Raw genomic sequence first — 24,745 nt, 5'->3', positions numbered from 1 at the left:
AAATTTTCTTTCTTTTTGTTTAATAAATTTTAATATTTAGATCGCAATACATTATTGAAAAAACTATAAACACGCAGTTATATATTTATGTATCCTCATAAGATTTAGTCAACTTGGTGTATATTGAAGCAATAAATCAGGAATGGACTGAGATAAAGAATGTGTTATTTTACTTTAAAATTTGAAGATCACATATTCAATTTTTGTTTCATAATGTAATAATAATCTCATCGACTAACTAATCGTTTTACTGTATATATTTTGTCTGACTTATATATAATTTTAAATGGTTCTTATTAGTTAATACTCTTTGATTAATTGATAAGATAATTCTTATGTGTTGAAAACTTATAAAGCACTTTTTTAAGAAAAAAAGATATTTTTTTCGGTCTTTTGTTATTAAGAATTTTTTTTTTCTTATTGAATGAATTATCCGAATTCTGAACGTATTTTTAAGGTATGTAATGGAAAAATTAAAAATATTCAATATGGCTACAGATCATACGACGTGAGCTGTCAGCTGTAATAATTTTTTGTTTCTTTGTGTTTATTACGCCTAAAAATGTTATGATCGTTACAAATAAGTGACTATGGGTGCGAAAGATTCAAAACCAAGTTTTATATCTTACGAAGATGCGGCTAAACGAGGTATACAGTGTTAAAAAATAAAGTGCGTTGTATGTAGCGAAAAATATCAATGTATTATTTGATTTGCAGTGTCTGATAATGAATTGAGGCGTATACGTGAAGCATTTAAGAGATGTGCGGGAGCAAACGGCTCAACCCTGAGCCTGGAAGCATTTGTCCATGAAGTGTTGTGCGATGGAGTTCCGTATGAAGTTGCAGAGTGGTTGTACCAGGCTTGTGGAGGTACCAAACGCGGTATTACATTCAAGGACTTGCTCTGTGGTGTTGTTGTCCTAACTAAAGGAAACATCGAAGAAAAGATAAAGTGAGAATATTTCTGTGAAATAATGTCCACAATCAATATTTTATAAATAAATATGAATTCAATTATATTATTTACTTAGTAAAATATTTAAAACTAGTAACTCGTATATTTTCAGTTATATATCCAAACTATAAATTTGAAAGATCTTAAATCATATTTGAATGACATCAATGTGCTAAATTAATATTTATGAACAATCAAAATTTAATTATAATTTGATAACTACAGGTTCCTCTGGACACTATATGTGAATAATCAAAGTGAAAATGGCACATACATTTACAAAAAGGACTTTGCTAAAGCCCTGCACTTGGAAAACTCATCCCTTCCAGTAACAGAAGCACATCGCACAGTGGAAATTCTCACAAGCCTGTTTGGCAGTGGAGAAAAAGTCACATTTGATCAGTTTCGTTCCTGGCTACTTATTCACAAAGACGCCACAGTGCTATCAAAGTGGCTCCTGTATGATAGGAGCCATGTAGTTCAAGACTTGGAGACACCAACATTTTATCAAAGTCTAGCTGGTGTTACTCATCTGGAGGAAAGGGTAAGTTATTGTAGTTACTAAAGCTATTATTTTACTTAAGAAAGTGTTATTTTTTTATTGTTTGAAATCTCTTCCTTATAATAATGAAAAAATTATGTGTCAAAGCTAACCAAAAACTGGGTAATATAAAATATATGCAGAAAATAAAATTTTAGTCTGTTTGTCTTTCTTTCTGTTTGTCCGGGCCAATCTTCGGAACAGCTGAAATCTTTTTTTTTGTACTTTCACTGTAAGATTGAGGAGTTTATGAAGCAAAAAATAGGTTACTTTTTATCCTGGCATTCTCGCGAAATCGAGACTGATGCTGAAAAAACCACATTTGCGACTCAATGTTTGGTAATTTCAAACCTACCGCGCAAATAGATATGAAATGACTAGATTTTTCTATCAAATACAATAATTTGTGCATGCAAAAACAAGTTTTAAATTGTGAAATAAATTTAAAAAATATAGCTTAAAACATTTAAATAATAAAAAACAAATAAAATTAAAATACTAGATTCTCTATACCAAAAAATTTACTGTGTTTTGTCAAGTCATCATAGTAAATTTTTTATTGCCATTATAAATTAAAAAAAAATTAAATGTATGTCGATAAGTCATTCAACTGTCTCTGGAATGGCTAAAATAAGATAAAGGAGATCACATGGCAAGATATACTTTTTATCCCGTAATTATTACGGGGTCAGGATCACACCATTAAAAGAATAATGAGTATCCAGATATATTCACGTAAATGAAATTGCGAGTACAGCTATATCTAAAAAAATACAAATAAATTAAAAAAAAATGTTGAGTAACAATAAATTTAGAAGGTTAATATGCAATATATTATCTAACTCATTATATTTGCACTCTTATCATTATGTACTATCTTTATTTATACACCAATAACCTCAGAAAGATATTTTCCTCGTGAATACATTGTCTGTGTAAAAAAAGTCTCATCTTAATAAGATGTGATTATATATTTTGTTTTCACTTACCTATTATGTGTCTGTTATGTAAAATATGTTATATTTTTTATTTATAATTAGTAGAAAAGATTGTGATGTACTGCATCTGTTAGGTATTATTTGTAAAGAATGACCTTATTTAGCAATTCATAGTTAGTCTAAAACTATGTCAGTTAAATTTAAATTGGAATTTGTAATTTTATATATTTTTATAATTCTTCTTTTAAATTTTAACTTGATGTTAGTTGATTCAAAAGTAGAATGTTACAATTTTCTTAATACTTAGGCTTGTTTCACCACTTGTGGATAACACTATTTGTGAAATGATGATATTAATATAAATAGACTTTGACAGGGTGAGGTAAAATAGGCCAGGAAGACCTGTTTCACCTCAATTAATAAACTGCATCTTAATATATGCGAATGTATTTTGCGATTAATATATGCAAGTAGAAATATCTCATAAATATATTGAACTAGCTGACCCCACAAATGTTGTTTTGCCATATATGTCATTAAACCCCTTAATCCCTCCTCCTTGTAACCTAGGGGTATGAAATAAAGATGTTGGCCAATTCTCAGACCTACCCGATATGCACACAAAATTTCATAAAAATTGGTAATCATGCACTCAGAAGACAAAAAAATTATTGTATCATTAATTAATAGTTACAACTATTGATCATTATTAATTTAATTCAAATACTTAAAATATCTATTCATTTTCATAAAACTCGTTATAAAAATATAGAATTTGCAGATACAGATTTTGTTATTGGAATCGACTATGTATTTATTGTGATGTGTCGTAAGTAAATAATATGGCTATATTCTCTCCCCTCTCTCCCCGTGGATGTCGTAAGAGGCGACTAAGGGTTAACAAAGTTTAACTACCACCTTGGCACTTATAAAGCCGACCGATGGTGGGATAATACTCCAACTGGTGGCTTTGAAATACAAAGGCCGAAGACGGGCAGCAGCGTTTAAGGTGCGACAAAGCCAGCTCTGCGGTCACCAACCCGCCTGCCTAGCGTGGTGATTATGGGCAAAACACATGAGTTCACGCCATTTTCGGCGCGAATTTGTGGAGGGCTTTGTCCAGCGGTTGACTGCGATAGGGATGATGATGATGATGAAAACTTTGTTTTCTATAATACATTAAGATAAGTATATAGTTTTAGTTAAAAAATTCAATTTATATACATAAAATTATCTGACCTAAAAATATGGATAGGAGCTTATAAAATTTTAAAATCATTCGTAAACGCAATATGAAACTCACGTCGTTTATTCAATAACAAAAATTTCGATTAAGTAACATTAGTGTATAAACTACCCTCTTCAAATACCGATATGTCAATATAATTGAACCAATTCCTTGTCAATCAGTTAATTGATTGTGATTGATTGGGAGTCACGAACCAATCGATAATCGTACTAACTTTGTATGTGCGCCAATCGATAACGTTTATTGACCGTCTGACCATATTTCTGAGAAATGTTACAATAGTTTATTTGTTAAGGAAACATACGATTGGAGTTTTTAATAACGACTTCGCTGAAGGACGCTCGACTTGCTTTAAATCATGAAATAATTTCGAACGTTTTTTAAATAATTAATAAGGAATGTTGACCTTGAACTTTTCATGGTGATTTTATGTCCTCTACAGTATTTACAAGTACAATATATACCTAAACAGCTTAAAAGTGTAAAATAAATTTAAAATAGCGTAAATTTACGATTAGTATAAGATTTTATATATAGTATATTTTTTTATCATTATTATTATTTTTACTCAAATTTGTTGAAAAAAAAATTCTCGCTAACATGTGACATATATATCACATAAGCCTATCGCAGTCCACTGCTGGACATAGGCCTGACCAGCGCACTGCCATTTCAACTTGCTTATTCCGTGGGCTCGGTAACTTTCGTTCTCTTGAGGATAGTTTGGTAATTGTGTACAATCCCAGCGAGAAATTTATGGGGTTGGGGGGGAGTGTGGCTTTTCACCCCCCCCGGACAACTATTTTCGTGTAAACCCCGTTGTTACAGAGATATCGTGGTTGAAGTTTTGAGGTTCAATTTTTAAATTTTTAATCCCTCCCTCCGCGCCTCCGGCTTAAAAAAAAACACTTTAAGGGGAGGGCAGACCAAGACCACGTGGACAGTGGGGTGCTCCGATTCGGTTTCGGGTATTTTTCGAATTTCTATACCTATATTCTAGCACGCAATGTTACTAATTTTATTAGAATATTATGTCTGACGTGTTATTTTGTTTAAAAGTGTCTATTTGTCAGTCGTTAAAGGTCAGTTCGTATCGTATTTTGATCTTGCAGTAAAGATCGTTTTTACGTAAATTTGTTCGAAAATAACGCGTGATAGTCGCAGTCCGGAGCATGAGTACACTTACCGCAGCACCGGAATTAAGGTAGAGTCAGAAACAACAAAAATTTAACCTCCCAAATAAAATCTACCTGTAATGTACATGATAGCCGATAGTTTCATGTTTGATCCTATCTTTGAGAAAGACCCCAAGCATAGCCCGTTCCATTGCACGTTGAGCGACTTTAAACTTGTGGACTATAGTAACCTCGTCCGTGTCCACGTCTCGGCACCGTATATTAAAACAGGCAGGACGGCTCTAAAACTTTTGTCTTCAAGCATCGTAGAATCTTCGAAGTGAACACTCGACGAAGACTGCCAAACCCCCCGCCCCCCCCCCCTCGGAATCCTCCTATCAGCTTCCTTCGCGAAGTTGTTTCGGCCTAGTTGAATGGTGTGTCCTGAACAACTTCGAGATTATATGACAGATATAACTAACATAATCTTAAGTCCTCAATGTTAGGTGTTTTTTATTGTTATTACTTTTTTTAAATCCCTCGTAGTAGTAGCAGTAGCAACTTTTGTCATTAATATACGAATATTTTTCTAAATAGTCCTTCTATTTAATATTTTAATATTTAAAACACTAGTATAAGGTGCAGAAAAAGTGAATTACAAAGTTTGAATATAACTCTTATGGCTCGCACAGACTGTCTTCTGTGTTTTATAGATTAATTTAGTCGTTTATCAGTAATTTGATGTACGCAAGTAGGAAATTATAATATAGCGCTATTATTATAATTAACTACGATTATATCACGAAGTCACTAAGTAAATTGACTATTAGGTATTAAAGTTATGTTACGTAAAGTTAGTGTGTCGGTAATGCCAACAAAATTATTCTTTGCCTACATTTAGCTATTTCCTACTCCTGCTACATAAAAATGCTTAGTGCTCTATAATAATTTCCAGGTTTGATCATAGTACGATAGATTTTAAAGTGAACGCCTATACTCAACTAGAGTCTAGTTGAGACTACTAGACTATTACTAGACTATTTTTATTCAATGAGAGTTTCAACATATCGATGTATCCGCGTGAAGAATTCTCTCGTTTCTCTGTAATAGCATAGTTTTTTATAGCCTATAATATTTTGCAAAAAAAATATCAGACTCGAAACAAATAATAAAAAAAAAAAAGATCACACGATTACTTCAAACGTAAAACTTTTTAGAAAGTTTCTTTTATCAGGGCATTATATTTTGTGTTTTGTTTCATTTAGTTTACAATAATAATTCTTCATAGTTATTAAACAATTTATGTCTTCTGAAATATAACTTTATTTTAGCGATATGTCGGAGAAAACAATGTTTATATCACATATACAATATGCGAAATAACTGTTTTCCGATTTAATGTCGACTGACAAGTCTGTGGTTTGTGCACAAGGCCGCATTTTAATATTTTTATTTTATTAAAAAAAAAATATTTCGACCTTATATTTATTACTAGCTAACTCCGCAAACGTTGTTTTGCCATGTATGTTATTAACCCCCCCTCCCCCCCTATAACTTATAGCTGTATGAAAAATAGATGGCCGATTCTCAGACCTTCCCAATGTGCACACAAAATTTCATAAAAATCAGTCCATCCGTTTCGGAGGAGTATTGTAATTAACATTGTAATTGTGATTTTTTTTGTTCAATCACAATAAAATATAGCCTGTGTCACTCTTGAATAGTGTAACTTTCTGTTAATGAGAGAATTTTCGTGATCGGATCAGTATTTGCGAAGATTACCCCCTACAAAGTTAGAAACTTTACCTCTTTATAATATTAGTATAGATTTTATGAATACCTAATTCAAAGTTTATAAACAAATCGCTAACATATAAATAGGCACAAATAAATAAATATATTACATAGAGGCAATAACATATATTTATGTATTTTTGATCTCAGCGATAAGCCATAAAAATAATCGATTTCATTTTTTATTGTTATATTGTTTTTTAATTTTATTATTAGTTTTAGTACTTATACGATGTTTTAGAATGATTTTATTTAACATTACAATAATACAACAAGCGTAGTTATGACTCCATAATGTAATACTTCCTATAGAAGATATTTTTTCCTTTTCCCGCTGTTGAGCTGCCACAAGACTGCTATTAGAACTTCAGTCGATAGCTACTCTAAATTTTAAACAAGTTCGTGTTACTATAATAAACAAATAAGAATAAAAAATTAGATTTAAAATAAAAGGTTTAATGGTGATCCTCTTCATCGTCTACTTTTTCTTCTAAAAAAAAAAAAAAAAACGCATATCCAATTTTTTTACATCGGTCTTGAGAATACCGTTCTAGTGTAGTGGTTCGAGAAGTCAACTAAACAAGTATTTGCTTTTGATATAGTATGGTCTGGTGTGTGTTTTCTTGTCCCTAACGTGTTTCGTAGTGCACGTAAAACCGTTGGTTACTACTGATTGATTGAGCTACAAATTTTTCTTCTCTATTTTAAAAGTAAAAAGCCTTGCAGTTTAACTTTCTTGCAAGATATTCTAAGCACACAATTTAAGTGCTTAAAACATTTTTCCTCCTTCGCAAGTAGGTAGTTGTTGGGTTCCGATTTGAAAAGTTTTACTTTTATGTGTTTTTGTTTTAATCATTTCATAACGTGTTTGCGAATGCGCATTATGTCGAATTATATTTAGGCTGTGTACTGGCGGTATATTTCTGAATTTTATTGAACTTACTTTTTGACGTTTAATTTCATAGCCCTTTTGAGCGCAAGAACTATGATATTTTATAAAAGTAGATTCTCAGCGCATGCTCCCAAATAGAATAGATGGAAACAATGGACAACTATGAAGTTAGCCTCGTAGCGGTTTTACAACAAAGCGTAATTTCTTAATATAGGGGTTTTCAACAAGAACTTTGGTTCTTAAATCAAAATAAAACTAAATTTAAATGACAACTATTTCAATTTTTTATTGTATAAAAAAGACTAAGGTTTGGTATTTTTTAATGAAAAATGATATCTAATAAATGTCCACCTAGATCGCGGTTACAGATGTCGATACTTTTATCAAAGTTTTCAACCTCTTTTTGTTTTGACAAAATTATGGGACTATTGCGTTTGATTTATAAAACAAAGTTCTTGTTGAAGAACCCTCAATTTAATTTGTACTAATGTTTTCACACCAGTAGGTAAATCTAATTATTATGTGTACGTAAGACTTTCGTTATGTGAGGTAATATTATAGCATTGCAATATACAGTATAGTTTTCATGTATGTCTAAACTGTATGTTCCCTAAATGTTCTTATAAATAAAATTCTCGTGTCACAATGTTAGTAACAGTACACCTCCGAAACGGCTGGACCGATTTTTATGAAATGTTGTGTGCATATCGGGTAGAGGTCTGAGAATCGGCCAACATCTATTTTTCATAACTCTAGTTATGGGGGGGGGGGGGTTAATAACATTATGGCAAAACAACGTTTACGGGATCAGCTAGTAAGTAAATAAACACCATTCAACCTTGTTATATATAAGCTAAAGGATATAAGAAAATATACGTTAAACTTAGTAATTTGTCACAAAGAGGTTTAGCTTGCTCACTTTGTTTTAACGAGGTATGGACACTATTTATTTACCTGATCACTATGTAAATAGCTATGTACTTACCCTGACACGTTATCTAAAAGTTTAGGTTAAGGAAATTCGTAAAATAAAAAAATAAAAAAAAATTGTACGTTTATTTATGTTCTCCAATGAATATGAAACTATTACGGGAGGTTCTAGGACGTTTAGAAAAAAAATGTTAAACAGATGCAATTATTATATTATTATTTCTTGTTTCAGTGTAGAATATATAATATCTTACAGCTTGGCTAGCTCTTTCTACATGTAGAAGTATATTAATGGTTGAGAAGTTATAATTATGGTTTGTTCAAGTTAAAATTGATCTGAACGCGCAAGTCTTATTGCAATTGTATGAAAATAATCAATCTAGATGCATAATTCTTGTTAACAAAATAGTCGATCATCGATTTCATTTTCAAATTTACCAATACAGCTGTGTATTATCACTATAGTATGTATATATACACTATATAGTCTGGTCTCGCAGTTATATGCAGTTAATTAGATACCATAAAATATATGTAGTCAGAGGTCTGACCTGTTTAGGAGAATAAGGCCTTTAAGTGTTCCTACTGTAACAACATAATGATAGTCGTATGTTGTTGTTTACTAGTCGTAAAACCCAGTAAAAGTGATTGCAATAGATAATTTTGTACTTAACGTAATTTAATATTAATATTCTACATAATACAACCAAAAGTGATGAAAGCTATTAAAAAATATATATTCGTTGTCTGTGAAAACAATCTATTAATATAAAATGTTTGTAACGTTTCAGATTCGTTTGGCTAAATATCGGTTTAATTATAATCAATTCCCTAGCTAATATTTATCTCCTTTCTTGTATTGCTTCAACTTATAATAAAATTTAGTTTATTAGTACTTTCATCGTAAAATCATGACTTGATAAATCTTATCTTTCTCTGATAAGTCTGAAGCCTGGAGCGGAGACTTTCCGTATAACCAAATGTCTCGATAAAATCTTTTACATTGTTTTCGAATGACATATCAAAGTCAATGAGACATTGTACTAATGTTATAAAAATAAAATATTATTTGTTTTTCTGTTTGCTATCTTAGGAATATATTATTATTATTTCTCGGCCCTCTTTTCTATAGCGCGTATATTTATGACATAAGTACGGTTCTTGTAAACTCAAAACACTCTATGCTGACGACAAAAAAGTATACATGAGCTTACGCACGGTTGATGATTGTAAGCGGCTACAACATGATCTTAACAACCTATTTGATTACTATACAAAGAACAATATAAATGTTAGTATTCAGAAATGTCAATGTATTATTAGTTTTACTCGTAAAAATAACCCCATTGTTTTTAAATATAATTTTAATGGTGTTAAAATTGGCAGAACAAATATGGTCCGTGATTTAGGTGTATATTTTGATACCAAAATGTTAATGTCTTCTCATATTGATATAATTAGATCTAAAGCACTAAGAAATCTTGGTGTTGTCATACGAACCTGTAGTCCCTTTAAAGATCCTCTTAGCTTCAAAATAGTTTATTATGCATACGTTAGAAGCATCTTAGAATACGCTGCTCCTATATGGTCTCCAAGGTATGATGTTTATATAAAACGCATTGAAAGTGTACAAAAGCAATTTGTTCATCACCTTAAATTTAGTGTAAAAAAGCCGATATAAGTGATGAATACGTAGATATCTGCCGAGCTTATAACCTTCTGACGTTAACGGAACGCAGGGAGGTATTAGACATGGGGCTATTGAATTATATATTTCGTGGCCGCATCAACTGCCCGGAGCTTGTTGAACGCATTATACTAAACAACCCTTCACGGCGCACAAGACACAATGCCTTATTTTATGTCCCGAACTGCTCTAAACTACTATGCACAGAATTCTTTACTTACAAGATTACCTAATTCATACAATTTGAAATTTCAAAACGTAGATATTTTCAATGGTTCAAAAAATATTTTTCAAAACAAAATAAAACAACAGTTCTTTAAAAAAATAATCAAAACTACAACTAAATATTATAATTTACATATATTTCATAAATATTTATATAATGTTCACTATTATTATTATCATTATTATATATTATGTTATATTTCCTTCCATATAGAGTTAATTGTTTTTAAATTATACTTCCCAGGGGTATTTATAGGTTTAATATGAAAACAAGTTTGTTTTTTTTTTGTGTTTTTCCTTTTATTTTATTTTTTCACGTTTGTTAATTTAAATTTTAATCGGTCGTAATTGCCCTCTTTGATTATATTTCATTCTAGTTTGTTTTATAATTTTTTCTGTACTGTGTACCATCCCTTATAAGTAAATAAATAAAATAAATAAAATAAGATTTTGCGTGATGAAAGGAAACAGAAATATAAACAACAACTCATTCATTAATTACAGACGCAAAAGTACCTTAGCTTATTAGTAGAAATTATTGACGAAAATTATACTTCGAAACAATGAAATGAAAATGAAAAATTATGCTCGAACTTAGCTTACGGCAATTAGATCAACTGTTTTTTTTTTTTAATTCTTAATTTCAAATTACAAAAACTGACTGAGCTGAATTTTGCTAGAAACCCTAGGGTACACCAGTAGAAATAAAACCTTCCCAAATTCTCCATCGATTTTATGTGTGTAAAAAAGTTATTCTTAGACTTAAAGCAAAATTCAACTCTATTGGATATTTTGTTATTTGATCATTATTTTTATGTAAAAAAATTAAATCGGTTAAAATCCGTCGTAGATCTTGTAAATTGATAATTAGACTAAAACATACATTTTCAAAGGAAAATTCCAGTGAGCTTATCGTCTACGGTCACACAACGAATTGTTCACACGTTCATTAACTACTACAATAACTTCTACCCATATAAGGAAGTGGTTTTTAAACTCTGATCGCTGGGACATTTGTACGTTTAACTAGACTGTGTAAATGTCATAAAAAATTAAAAATAAATATATTAAATTTCGATTAGTCACTTAGAAACGTAAAACATAAGCCAGTTTTACTTTTAAATTCATCTCGTATTTTTTAACTTTTATGATGTAACATTTAACTACAGAAATTTTAACGTAACGTTAATTCGTCAATATCGATCAAAGGGGCGGGATTCAATTAAGTCAAAATAAGCTTATTTTACGACGACGCGTTGGCGCAACGGTCACAGCACTAGTTTGTGGCTGTTGCGCTGGTGGTTGCATTTGTATTGATCATAAAGATGTTTGCCGTGGTCTGGGTGTTTGCGCAGTCCTTGTGGATCTCCATACCTTGGTCTCGGAGAGAACGTTGAGCCGTCGGTCCCGGTTGTTATCGTGTACACCTCAAAGCGATCGTTACTCATAGTAGGGAATATATCCGCTAACCCGCATTGGAACAGCGTGGTGGATTAAGCTCTGATCCTTCTCCTATATGGAGAAAGTGCCCTATGCCCAGCTGTGGGGTATTATAGGCTGAAGCGTAAGCGTAAGCTTATTTTATTAGTAGCTCCGTCATCTATTTCCTAAACGAGTATCTAATGTTAGACATACTTTACTTTTTACAGTTTTAACTTTTCTTTTACTCCTCCAATCACAAGGTTTTATTAAGATTAATATATTATACTAGCAGCCCGCCCCGGCTTTGCAAGGGTATTTAACACAAATTTCAAAATTAAAAACTATAAATAAAATATAATATAGCCTATGTCTTCCGCGGATAGTGTAGCTTTCGAACAGTGAAATTTTTTTTTAAAATCGGTTCAGTAGTTTCAGAGTCTATTCAATGCGAACAAACATTCAAATTTTTCCTCTTTATAATATTAGTATAGACTATGATAAAATACAAAATCTGTCTATATAAATAAAAATAAATCGCCTAAATGAATGTAAGCGTAAGACATTGCTCCAAATTGGATAAGCCTTTTTTTCATTACTGTCAGGTTTAAAACGTAAAGTTCACAAAAAAGGTCTCATTTTTGAATAACTCTACTCACTTTTAGAAAGTAGTTTCCTTATTTCTAACATAGAAATTGTAATACATATTTGTTATAGTGTTTGCTTTGCATTTGGTAGGATATAATAGAGCTAGAGAAATGTTTCTGGTCGCTCCGCAACTCGGCGCCGACGGGCGAGCTGGACGCGAGCAGCCTTCGCGCGCTGCTATCGCCGCCTCTGCCGCGTGCCGCCTTCGAGGGCACCTTCTTGGCCTTCGACGAGAATCGCGACGGTCACGTCGACTTCAAGGAACTGTGCTGCGGCCTCAGCGCCGCCTGCCGGGGACCAACCACAGAGCGGCTCAAGTGTAAGTCATTAAGTTGAAATAATAAACATACCACACTTAACAGCATTTCCAGGATATCATGCGATCACACCTGACGCGAAACAAAACACAAATACTCAAACAACGGTCATTTCTGTGGGTAAATGCAAATGTTTGTAACGACTGGCGTCGAACCCACGTCAAGTGATTTTTTTTCTTATTAAGTAACAACACTAGTTCTTAATTGCCTGTCCTTATTTTGTACATCTAAAACTTATAAACTTAGAAAGTAACATAGTCAGGACCTGACTCGTCATCACCTGAAATTGGCCTGTAAATGCCCTTACTTAAAGAACACCGAATGAGAAGTAGGAAGAATTGTATTTGGGTATTCGATTCCAAAGAATTGAGCTAGGAAACGAAAGTTTGAATGTAAATCCGGTATTCAAGTATGACACTTTAGTTAGGTTAGTTAGAAATAGTTCAAATTGTCTGTTTTACTATTTATTTTTGGTGATATGTAATTAGAGTTAAAACACTCGTAATGTACACATGGTACAAAAAATTTAAGTATCAAGGGACCTATAGCTAAAAAGACTTGAAGTGCATGTATTTTCAAATCATATCTTGCATTGAAAGATGTTGTTATTTCATTTATTATTTCCAATTTAGAGTTGTATAATTATAAAACATTTTTAAACAATTCAGAAGCTAAAGATTAATTAAATATTACAATCTCTAAAACTTCTTAGCTAATATATGACCGAATAAGAACGTACGTATATAATATTTATTTAAAGATAGGCTTACCGAGTTGATTATTTGATAAGTTATATTTATATTCTATGTACGTCGTACACATTTAAACGTGTAATTAATATCTTCTACCTATCAAGTGTTCACGATGAAAGAAAATTACAATTGTTGAACATTATATCTGTATGTACATCACAGAATTATTACAAGGGTCTACAACATTCGTTTGAATACGCAAATATTCAAAGCTAGTACAAAATTCATATAAAAATACAGTACAAAAATATAGATTTATGGTGATCGTAATGTACAGGGAATATATCCGCCAACCCGCATTGGAGCAGCGTGGTGGATTAAGCTCTGATCCTTCTCCTACACGGGGAAAGAGGCCTATGCCCAGTAGCGGGATATTATAGGCCGAAGCGTACTAGAGTATATTCTATGACTTAACTCTCAAATTGTATAGAAACATAATTCATAAATTTAAAAATAGTAATTTAGAATTATTAGAAATACGAAAAGCGTTGTAAACACGTTAGTAAATTTAAATCAACAACATTGGAGAGTTTAAAAAATAACAAATAATTAAGATTAGTTTTATTATTCGTTAATCTTTTCTTTATTAAGAGATGTTGTGGTTGCGAGATAAATCATGTTCAGACGGTTAAAAAGACTTACACACTATGCGGTTCAATACAGAGCGCTTAGAATGTAAGTGTAGGTAACGTATAACAGTTTCAAATGTCATATTTGTCGTCGGTTTTCAGGACTGCAATTATGTCAAAATTATACAACTAGCATTCAAAATCACAAATATATAAAAAATACTAAATATGTGACACAAACACACACGCACACGCACACACACTTCAGCCTATTGCAGTCTACAGCTGGACATAGGCCTCCACAAGTTCGCTCCACAAATGGCGTGTGTGTATTACCTATAGTCACCACGCTGGACTGGCGGGTTGGTGACCGCAGAGCTGGCTTTGTCGCACCGAAGATGCTGCTGCCCGTCTTCGACCTTTGTATTTCAAAACCACCAGTTGGATGATTATCTGCCATCGGTCGGCTTTATAAGTTCCAAGGTGGTAGTTAAACTTTATTATCCCTTAGTCGCCTCTTACGACACAGGACAGGGGGTGGCTACATTCTTTACTGCCGTAGCCACACAGCTTATGTATAGGTACAAATAAGTATAGGAAGGAATAAATAAAAAAATGAGCGTGCTTTAGACCACACGACTGAAGTAAAACATCTTTAGTTGCCCCTAAAATAATATACAAAACGTACCTCTTTTTCTATCTTCACTAACTTATATATCCCTCTCAACTTCCGTTCTTCTCGCCCGATCACACTTTTCGTAACACTCATCACGCATGCACCATTTTACTTCAAAAAATGCTAAAGGAATATTATAAATCGAAAAAGCCAATCGCATTTCTGAAATAAAAATGTTATGTATAACTGATATTAAACTTTTAAATAACCATACATATCCAATATTAAAATAAATTAGGTACATTATAGCTCCTATAATTTTTTATTATATATGAGTAGCCAACCACAGATTGACACACTTCTCACCGGTGACGCTGTTAAGGCCGATAGGGGCCAACAGCACTCGACAATTCGAAAAAAAAGTGACACACTGCGTCTAGTGTGAGCAACCTTTTATATTGAAATTCGCAGAACAATGCGCTTTGGTAGCCTTCTGATGTAATTTATGAGTGCTTGTAATCGAGGAAATAGTTACCGAGTTTTATTATTATTTGATAAATTTGTAAAATAATGGTCATCAAAGTATTATTGAATTAGTTGAATCAGAAAATAAATAAAAAATTATATAGTTATAAAAATTAGGTATTGAGACAGAAGAACAAGTGTTGGAGCTTTATCCTCCTTCTTCTTCTGGCCACTGCAGATGTTTATAATAAAACCGGAATCGACAGCTCTACGTGCTCTCCAAGGCACTATCATCTATAAGGACAAACAACTAAGCCTTAAACAAATCTATAAATATATTGCCGGAAGGTCACTTAAATCATTCACTGACTATTCGTGAAATTTCGAAAATTATATCGTATGTTTAATTTGCGCATCAGTCATCAGTCTGCAGTCAGCTAAGAAACCGTTTTAAAAAACTCGCTCCATAAAGAGATAGAAAGGGCAGGGAGGTGTTAAAGTGGACTTACAACTGTGAAAATTACCATCAAGATATTGCTAACAATTAAATATTTTTTTTTAAATATTTATGAGTGGTAAAACGGTGGTGAAAGTTTTTGAAAGGATTTCTCGTTTTATAAAATTTTAATTATGGAATTTCCTTAGGAGTTGTAATTATGCCGACACTATTATTTTTAACCGACTTCCAAAAAAGGAGGAGGTTCTCAATTCGACTGTATTTTTTTTTTTTTTTTTTTTTTTTTTTTTTTTTATGTATGTTACATCAGAACTTTTGACTGGGTGGAGCGATTTCGACAAATTTTCTTTTAATCGAAAGGTAGTGTGTGCCAATTGGTCCCATTTAAATTTTTTTGAGATCTAACAACTACTTTTCGAGCTATATCTAATAATGCGTTTTTACTTGACGCTTTTTTCGTCGACCTACGTTGTATTATACCACATAACTTTCTACTGGATGTACCGATTTTGATAATTCTTTTTTTGTTAGAAAGGAGATATCCCAAGTTTAGTACCATGATAAGGAAACCAGGATCTGATGATGCGATCCCAGAGAAATCGACGGAAACTCTTGAAAATCTGCAATAACTTTTTACTGGGTGTACCGATTTTGATAAAAAATTTTTTGTTGGAAAGGGGATATCTCTAGTTTGGTACCATGATAAGGAAACCAGGATCTGATGATGGGATCCCAGAGGAATCGAGGGAAATTCTTGAAAATCCGCAATAACTTTTTACTGGGTGTACCGATTTTAATAATTTTTAATTTAATCGAAAGCTGATGTTTGTCATGTGGTCACATATAAATTTTATCGAGATCTGATAACTACTTTTTGAGTAATCTTTCATAACGCGTAGTTACTTGACTATTTTTTCGTCGATCTACGTTGTATTACTTGTCGATGTAATTGAAGTCGGTTTTTTTTTCGTTTGTCTGCAAACACAATTATATCGGTACACTTCCGTATCGCTTTTACTATGATGTGTTTTTTTTTACCCAAGTTAAAACATTTGTATAGAATTTTAAAATCCTTACAAAATTTGTCGTATACATAAAAATATCACAATTATATTTCTTTTGTGAGTCAATAAGAGAATTAAGAATACAGTTACCATAAAACGATTAATAATAATCAGTCAAGGTCAAACTATTTATATCTTTCGCTCACTTACAACACGTAATTACGTATGTAAGGATGCTATCGTGCATTATGTACGATACATTCTAGATATAATTTGCTCGATTCTAAGTAAGGTTGCGATTTGTCCTTGTTTTACTACAATTAGAATAATAATTTTAAGACAACATTTTGTGACTTCTCTATACGTACACTCCAACAGCCGGTATTCTGTATCCACGAATGAAGTAAAAAGTGCAGCGAAAGAAATGTTTAAGGAAACCAAACGCATGAAACCTTCAGTGTCAGACTACGTCCTAGCTTTGGTACAAAGAAAAATACCAATCTATCAGATTTTACTTTCTATACAATGGTAGAGAATTTTGACACAAATTCAATCAGTATCTAGATAATCAGTATATTGACACGTAAAATTGGCTTCTTCATAATAGTACCTAAAATTTAAAATTAAAAATTAATAGTAAAGTCTACTTCCATTCAGCTGCACACTTGAACTATTTATATTACTATAAATAGTACTTATATAATTAAATGTAAATGAATGACGGGTACAATTATAATTCTATCTTATTTGATAATGATTGTGTTGTTCCATTATTTGCGAATGAAGTATCTATTCACGCAACTTTGATAAGCTCTCTGTGTAATATTATCTCTGCTCCCAATTCAATAGGATATAAATTAATCCTTCGATCGCGGACAATTGACGATTATAACGTACACAAGGATGACACTATTTATCACAGATTAAAAATATTGCGGCGAGATTTATTATAAACTTTTTAGAAAGGTGATAATTTATTACTTTTGTTGTGACTTATTAATGTTTATCAGGCTGTTTATTACACTAGTTGTTTTTTGTTCAAAATCAATTTCAATCTAGCACTCATGAAACTTCTGCGAGCAAAAGTATATTAGTATATTAGTCACCAATTTGGAAATATGTACTTTATAATATTGCTACTTTTTGACGACGCGTTAGCGCAGCGATCACAGCACTGGCTGTTGCGCTGGCGGTCGCGGGTTCGATCCCTGCTCACGACAGACATTTGTATTAGCCATATAGATGCTTGTCGTTGTCTGGGCGTTTGTACTTGTGTATTGTTTGTATTTTCGGAACCCCGACACAGGATAAAATCCTGCTTTACTGTCCTGCCGTTGAGTGTGAAACGTTTATTTTTATTTTAACGACTTAATCTTCTTTACATAGATATTGTTGTGAATAAAAAGATTATTTTAAACTTTTTTACTAGTTGACGTTTTTGATGTAATAATAACGTCTTATAAATCAATGAACACGGGCTGCATGCACGAAAAAGTGTCACGTTCCGCCTGAGCCTAAGCGTGCAAGCAACAGCGCGGAACGAGCGATAGAGAGGCACGATCGGCCCAAACGTTGGCCTGTGACACATTTATGTCTCTTCTCGCGTGACGTCAGAGCTAGCAGTTCCAATAAATAAATGTTAATTTATCGAAAAAATTGTACGCTACGCTACGTTTCAGCCTGTAATATCCCAGTACTGGGCATAGGCCTCTTTCTCCATATAGTAGAAGGATCAGAGCTTAATCCATCACGCTGCTCCAATGCAGGTTGGCGGATATATTCCCTACTATGAGTAATGATCGCTATCGATATAGGTATACATAATAGCAACCGGCACCGACGGCTTCACGCGCTCTCCGAGGCACAATGTTGAGGCCCACAAGGACTGCACAAACACCCAGACCACGGCCAACATCTCTATGGCCAATACAAATGTTTGTCATGTATGGGGATCGAATCCGCAACCGCCAGCGCAACAGCCACAAACCAGTGCTGTGACCGTTGCACCAACGCGTCGTATAAAATTGTAATTTTTAATTAACTAAAAATAAATGACAAATAATTTATCTAAAAATTAATAATAAAAACATTTGGGGTGGACTATCCTTAACAGTTACGGGGATGAAAAATAGATGTTGATATGCGCACAAAATTTCATGAGAATCGGTCAAGCCGTTTCGGGAGAGTTTAACTACAAATACCGCGACACAAGAATTTGATATAGTAGATATATATAAACGATACCACGTATTAAATAAATAATATGTAAAAAATGTTGATTTATATTTTATTGTATTGTATACATTAAGGTAACTGCTGGACCATAAAACATTATCAAAGATTTCCCATCAACTTATAATAATTAGTATTCGTAACATTGGGTTATATCGTTTGTGTAGAATTATAGATTATAGCGACAAATTCAACGGATGTCCGGCCCTTTCTATTTACGTATCGTATAACTGTTAATAGTGTTAATGCGTCGCAACTGTAAAATAAAAATAAAAAAATAGTAAAAATTAAAAATAAGAACGAGTAGATTGTGTCAATACGATGTTGATATAATACAATATCTGCGACTGTTCTCATGGGCCGGAAATACACAAGCACAAGCGACTAGGTAAAAAGCCTTATTTGAAATAAGCAAATCTAGAGAAAGATACTAAAGATGAACAAGACGGAAGGGGGATCTGATTGATTTAGCATTCAATTAATTACACGAAAATAGTTCACACGTTTAAAATGTATATTAATTAGAAATAAATCAAACGATTACTTATGCGTATTGCGCCTCTGACTGTTTTTTTGGGAGTATTAAAATCATTTTAAATTTAAATTTGATATACGATAGTGATTTTTTTTTATAACCAACAGTAAATTAAAAATTGATTGACATTAATGTCACCCAATATTGGTATTGTGTAATAAATATGTCCGTATGGATAACATTTTTTTTAAAATAATATTACGAATAGAAGAGGAATATTTTTTTTTTTTTTGAATAAGACGTAGATGACAGTATATTTCTTGATCACGGCTCGCCGGTAACCATTCAACCTGCAATCTGATATGTTAGATCAGGGGCCCTCCGAACCGTCAATAATATCTTCTCTTCTCCATTTTTTTAAAATCCAAATTCTTAAAAATTTTATCACCAAATATAAAAATTGTATATGTCATTTACTTAATATGAAATTAGGGGGTTATATCCGTTTGTATTTTTGTATATGTTCGATCTTTCTCAGTTGGGAACAGATTTTGAAGTCTTTATTACTTGTATACAAAACCCTTGGAACCCTTTGGAACCCGTTGGAACCCTTCACTTCTTCGAAAATAATAAGTATTGCACATCTAATTTCTCACTCAAACCAACAGACGAACGTACAGTCTTGAGAATTTTAAAATCCCTAAAATCGAATGCAATAGGGGTGGACGGTATCTCGCTTGATATGTTGTTGTCAACGCTGCCTAACAGTCTTGATGTCGTGACGGGAATAGTAAACAGATCTTTAACTACGTATACGTTTCCTAAAATGTGGAAAACGGCTATTGTAAGGCCTGTGCCTAAGAAAGATAACGCCACTGACATTAGGGATCTACGCCCGATTAGTATACTGCCGTGTCTTTCAAAAATACTGGAAAAAGTAGTATGCGATCAGATGACTGAATATCTTGATACAAATAAGATATTGCCCATTACTCAGTCCGGCTTCCGTAGGCGGCACAGTACTACAACGGCGCTTGCGGATGTGTTTGACAATGTGCTGTCTGCTCAGGATGAAGGTCAGGGTACTATTCTCGTTCTCTTGGATTACTCACGTGCGTTTGATACGATTAACAGAACACTCTTACTGTCAAAGCTCGGGTTTTATGGCTTTTGTCCTGACACGATATCCTGGTTCGACAGTTACCTCAGTGAACGTGCTCAGGTGGTTGAGGTAAAGAATCATGATGGTACTACAGTATGCTCTGACCTCAGCCATACATATAGAGGTGTCCCGCAGGGTTCCAATATTGGTCCTTTAATATTTGCACTGTATTGTGCTGATATTATCAAGAACATCGAACACTGTAAGTACCACATTTATGCAGACGATATACAGCTCTATATATCTTGTAAGCCTGCTGATATACGCACAGCTGTTGAAAAATTAAATGAAAATCTTGCCCGTATTGCTAAGTGGTCTCAAGCTAATGCACTGACGTTAAATCCAAATAAAACCAAATATATTTTATTAGGCACCCGATCTCAAGTACAAAGAATGACGTACTCACCTCCCGTCATCCAAATATTAAACGAGCAAATTGAACGAGTTGCTGAGGCGCGCAATTTGGGCATCTTGATGGATGAAGGTTTAAAATTTGAGAAACACGTCATACGAACCGCAAGCAATTGTTACTACCGACTGAAAGTTTTATATAAAATAAGAAATTCATTATCTGTTGACCTACGTGTAAAGCTATGTGAGTCATTGGTCTTGTCGAAGTTTAATTACGCTGATGCCGCGATAGGGTCGTGTCTACTCTCTCGATCAAAAAAACTAATACAAAAAGTACAGAACGCATGTGCCCGATTTTGTTTTGACGTACCTTTCCGTGCGCATGTGTCGCCCTTCCTCAACGAGGCTAAGATCCTTCGTATGGACAAAAGAATGGAACTACACTTTGCTACTCTATTATTTGGCATAATTCGTTACAGAACACCGCCTTACCTTTATGATAAATTGCAATGGGCGAGTGATAGGCATAATCATAACACTAGAGGATCCGCGTTCATGCTCATCACATGCGCACACAGAACAGCAGCATTTCGAGGTAGTTTCAGGTACATGGCGACTAAGTGCTGGAATAATTTACCTCCGCCATTACGATCTCTTGAAACGGTTAATAATTTCAAAATTAAATTTAAAAAACACTTGTTGGATGTGCAAATACACTGCTAATTTTTATTGCTTTTAAAATATTGGTTACATGAATACTTACTAATTTAAACAGTATTTACATGCCATATGTTTTTACACCATAATTATTAATTAATAATTATGGTGTAAAAATCGGTGTGTATGTATGAATGTATGTGTGTGTATTTGCGTGTATGTGTGAATGTATGTATATATGTATGTGTGTGTGTATATGTATATGTGTATATGTGTGTATGTATGTATATATATGTATGTGTATGTGTATATGTGTGTATGTGCGTATGTATGTATGTATGTATGTATATATATGTGTATGTGTGTGTGTGTGTGTATGTGTGTATATGTATAAGCAACGAGCAAGTGCTCACTACAAATCAATTTATTTTAATTGAATTGAAATCAATTTTGTGTTTCGAGTCTTATAATATGTACAAATATTCATAATAAATCTTATGGTTTTTTTTTTCTGTATAAGGTTAAAGATCACTTATTTCTCACAAAAACACTTACATGAGAAATAACAAGAACTAAATTAAACAAAAATGAATAGGTAGGGTACATCGCAATACAACATATAAGCAATTCATAGTGGAGACGAGAAATTGACACTATGTAAGGTAGTATTAAAATATATATACACAAGTTAACAGAAATATGCGCAACCGGAATTGTCATTGTTTAAGGAGTTACTTTATGTGTTATTATATAACAAAATTAATACATCAATCCATTTTTCTATATTAATTTATCCATTTTTTTTTTATTCATTAAAGTGAGACGTATTAATTGTTTTGCCTTATCATATGTATATAATTTTAGTATCTTATTATATGTGTACCAATGTTCAAAATTTATTATTATTATAGATTTATTAATATATTTTATATAAGAACTGCTTTCCGCCTATCTCTTTACGGGTGACGCTGAAAATCGGCGTTGGAGTCTTGATTCTCCAACAAATGCCGAGCGTCATCCATTTCAATGCTCCCATCAGTACATCGCTATACAGATTGCCGCTTTCTTTTTTTTTTATATACATTTTGCTTATTTTTCATTATTTTGTTTTTTTTTTTTTTGCTTTTTTAATTGTTATTGTTGATTCTGTGTGGGTAGTACCTATTATTATTGTTTTTTAATTTCATTGTCTTTTATTTCGGTTGTATATTGTGTTCATTGTTTCGAATTTAGCTATTTGTCATAATATCTATATAGTTATATTGTAATAGAATTGTTATATTGTGATTTCTATTTTTTTGTCTTTACTGTATATCGATGTATGTGTGTGAGTATGAATAAATGTTTATTATTATTATTATTATTATTATTATAGTATAAGCCAGAGATCAATTTCGAAAATGTGTGATTCGAATAAATTCCTCAAAAATATAACACCTTTAATTTATTGTCATCTGTAAAATACATATGAATTGGTGTGTACCTAATGTATATGCGTACTATAATTTTTTGGTCGGTTTGTGATAATTTATTTTGAAAATCTGGTAGAATGCACAAAGATATTTTTGAAATTTAGGTACAGTGAAGTCTTGCTAAAATTAATACGTGCAATAAATAGTACCTATTAAGCACAAAAGTCGCAGGTTAAGCACGTGTGGCGAATATTCGTAACCAAACTAGCATGTTAAGTCTTGACATTGCTGTAGAACAGCTGTGATACTTTAAGCGAGTTTATAAACAAAAGAGTTCATAAATGCATTCCACTAGACGACACCTATAACATTACACAAATGTTTGAAGTAGGCTGTTTTATTATCGGTTTTAACAACTTTAAATTTAAATACTTGTTAGATTGGTTAACCCATAAACGTAATTGAACGTTTTTGGAGCAGTAGCTAAACTCAAACATGTCATGACATTTATTTAATACTAGCTCTGCCCTGCAGTTTAACTCGCGTTAATTTGAGGAAAAAATACCTTATAGCCTTTCTCGGTAAATGGGTTAAATTCATCACAAAAAGAATTTTCAAATCGAACCAGTAGATCCTGAAAATAGCACGTTTATAAACAAAATATTTTAAACAAATTTGTTCTCAATGTTGTCGTATTTAGTAGAAAATGTTTGCTTATTTCATGTACCTACCTATCTGGGCGGTAGGTGCTCGGGCGCGGTAAACATGGTTTCTCCCGTGTACATCACGATTTTGCAGGAATTCTAGGATTCTCTCTCTCTCTCTCTCTCCTCTAACTTCTCTCTCTCTTCTATCGTTTTGTGAAAATTGTATAAAAATCAGTTCAACCATTTTGAAAATTTAGGCTGGACAAACAGAAAGACAGACACCGACAAAAAAATTCAAATCGTTGGTTTGTGTTTTAGTATTGCGCAAATAACTACATATACTTGGAAAAACACAGTTATTTTGAAATCACGGGCGTTCAATGAAGAAAAAAACAAGTTCTACTTTATATGTATAATTAGTGCAGATATCATTAATAGTTTCTAAACTATTTGGTGACTTACATACGTTTTATTAGATAGATATTCAGTTTTTTTTTTTACTTTTTATTTACAATAAAAAGTACGAGTATATCAAAGGTGGTTGTTTGCCATCCAGGGCCAGACAATTTGCCGTCCTCTTCCCACCGATAATTTGCCGCCAATTCATTTAATTTTTTATTTACCAAATTAATTTAACACAATTATTGCAAGCAATTTTTTTATGTTTATCAACCGACTTAAACATAGGAGCAGTTTCTTAATGCTGCTATCTATTTATGTGAGTTACATTAAGGGCACGATTTGGAAGTTTTTTTTTTGTCAATTGAAAAAAATCGTGGTGATTTTTTCGACCCCCCTTCGTATGCCGTCCACTATACGGCATCCCCTACGCTACGCCACTGAAAAATGTTATTGATACCTTTTAAGTAACTTTTCTCACATTGTCGTCAGCTATTTTTCCGAAAATTTTATTTAAGATTTTTTTTTTCTTATAATATATGGCCAATGGCGCAACGGTTACAACCATGGATTGTACCTGTTGCGCTGGCGGTTGCGGGTTCGATCCCCGCACATGACAAACATTTGTATTGGCCATACAGGTGTTTGCCATGGTCTGGGTGTTTGTGCAGACCTTGTGGGTCTCCCCACCGTGCCTCGGAGTGCACATTAAGCCGTCGGTCGCGGTTGTTATCATGTACACCTGATAGCGATCGTTACTCATAGTAGGGAATATATCCGCCAACCTGCATTGGAGCAGCGCGGTGGATTAAGCTCTGATCCTTCTACATGTGGAAA

The 24,745-nt window shown here is 32.8% G+C and overlaps 1 protein-coding gene across 1 annotated transcript in view; it reads left to right on the top strand.

Moving 5' to 3' along the window:
• The first annotated feature begins 491 nt into the window (after window positions 1–491).
• LOC123663710 (ubiquitin carboxyl-terminal hydrolase 32) overlaps window positions 492–24,745 on the top strand; it is a 54,927-nt gene continuing 30,673 nt past the window's right edge. Inside the window, exons 1-4 of the mRNA XM_045598376.1 lie at window positions 492–648; window positions 718–952; window positions 1,181–1,499; window positions 12,484–12,712. Of these exons, the coding sequence (XP_045454332.1) occupies window positions 591–648; window positions 718–952; window positions 1,181–1,499; window positions 12,484–12,712 (841 nt within the window). The 5' untranslated portion in view covers window positions 492–590. The remainder of the gene's footprint in view (window positions 649–717; window positions 953–1,180; window positions 1,500–12,483; window positions 12,713–24,745) is intronic.

The sequence above is a fragment of the Melitaea cinxia genome, chromosome 20 (genome assembly GCF_905220565.1).
Source record: "Melitaea cinxia chromosome 20, ilMelCinx1.1, whole genome shotgun sequence".
NCBI classification, from domain to species: domain Eukaryota; kingdom Metazoa; phylum Arthropoda; class Insecta; order Lepidoptera; family Nymphalidae; genus Melitaea; species Melitaea cinxia.
This window is presented reverse-complemented; position numbering and strand designations above follow the sequence as displayed.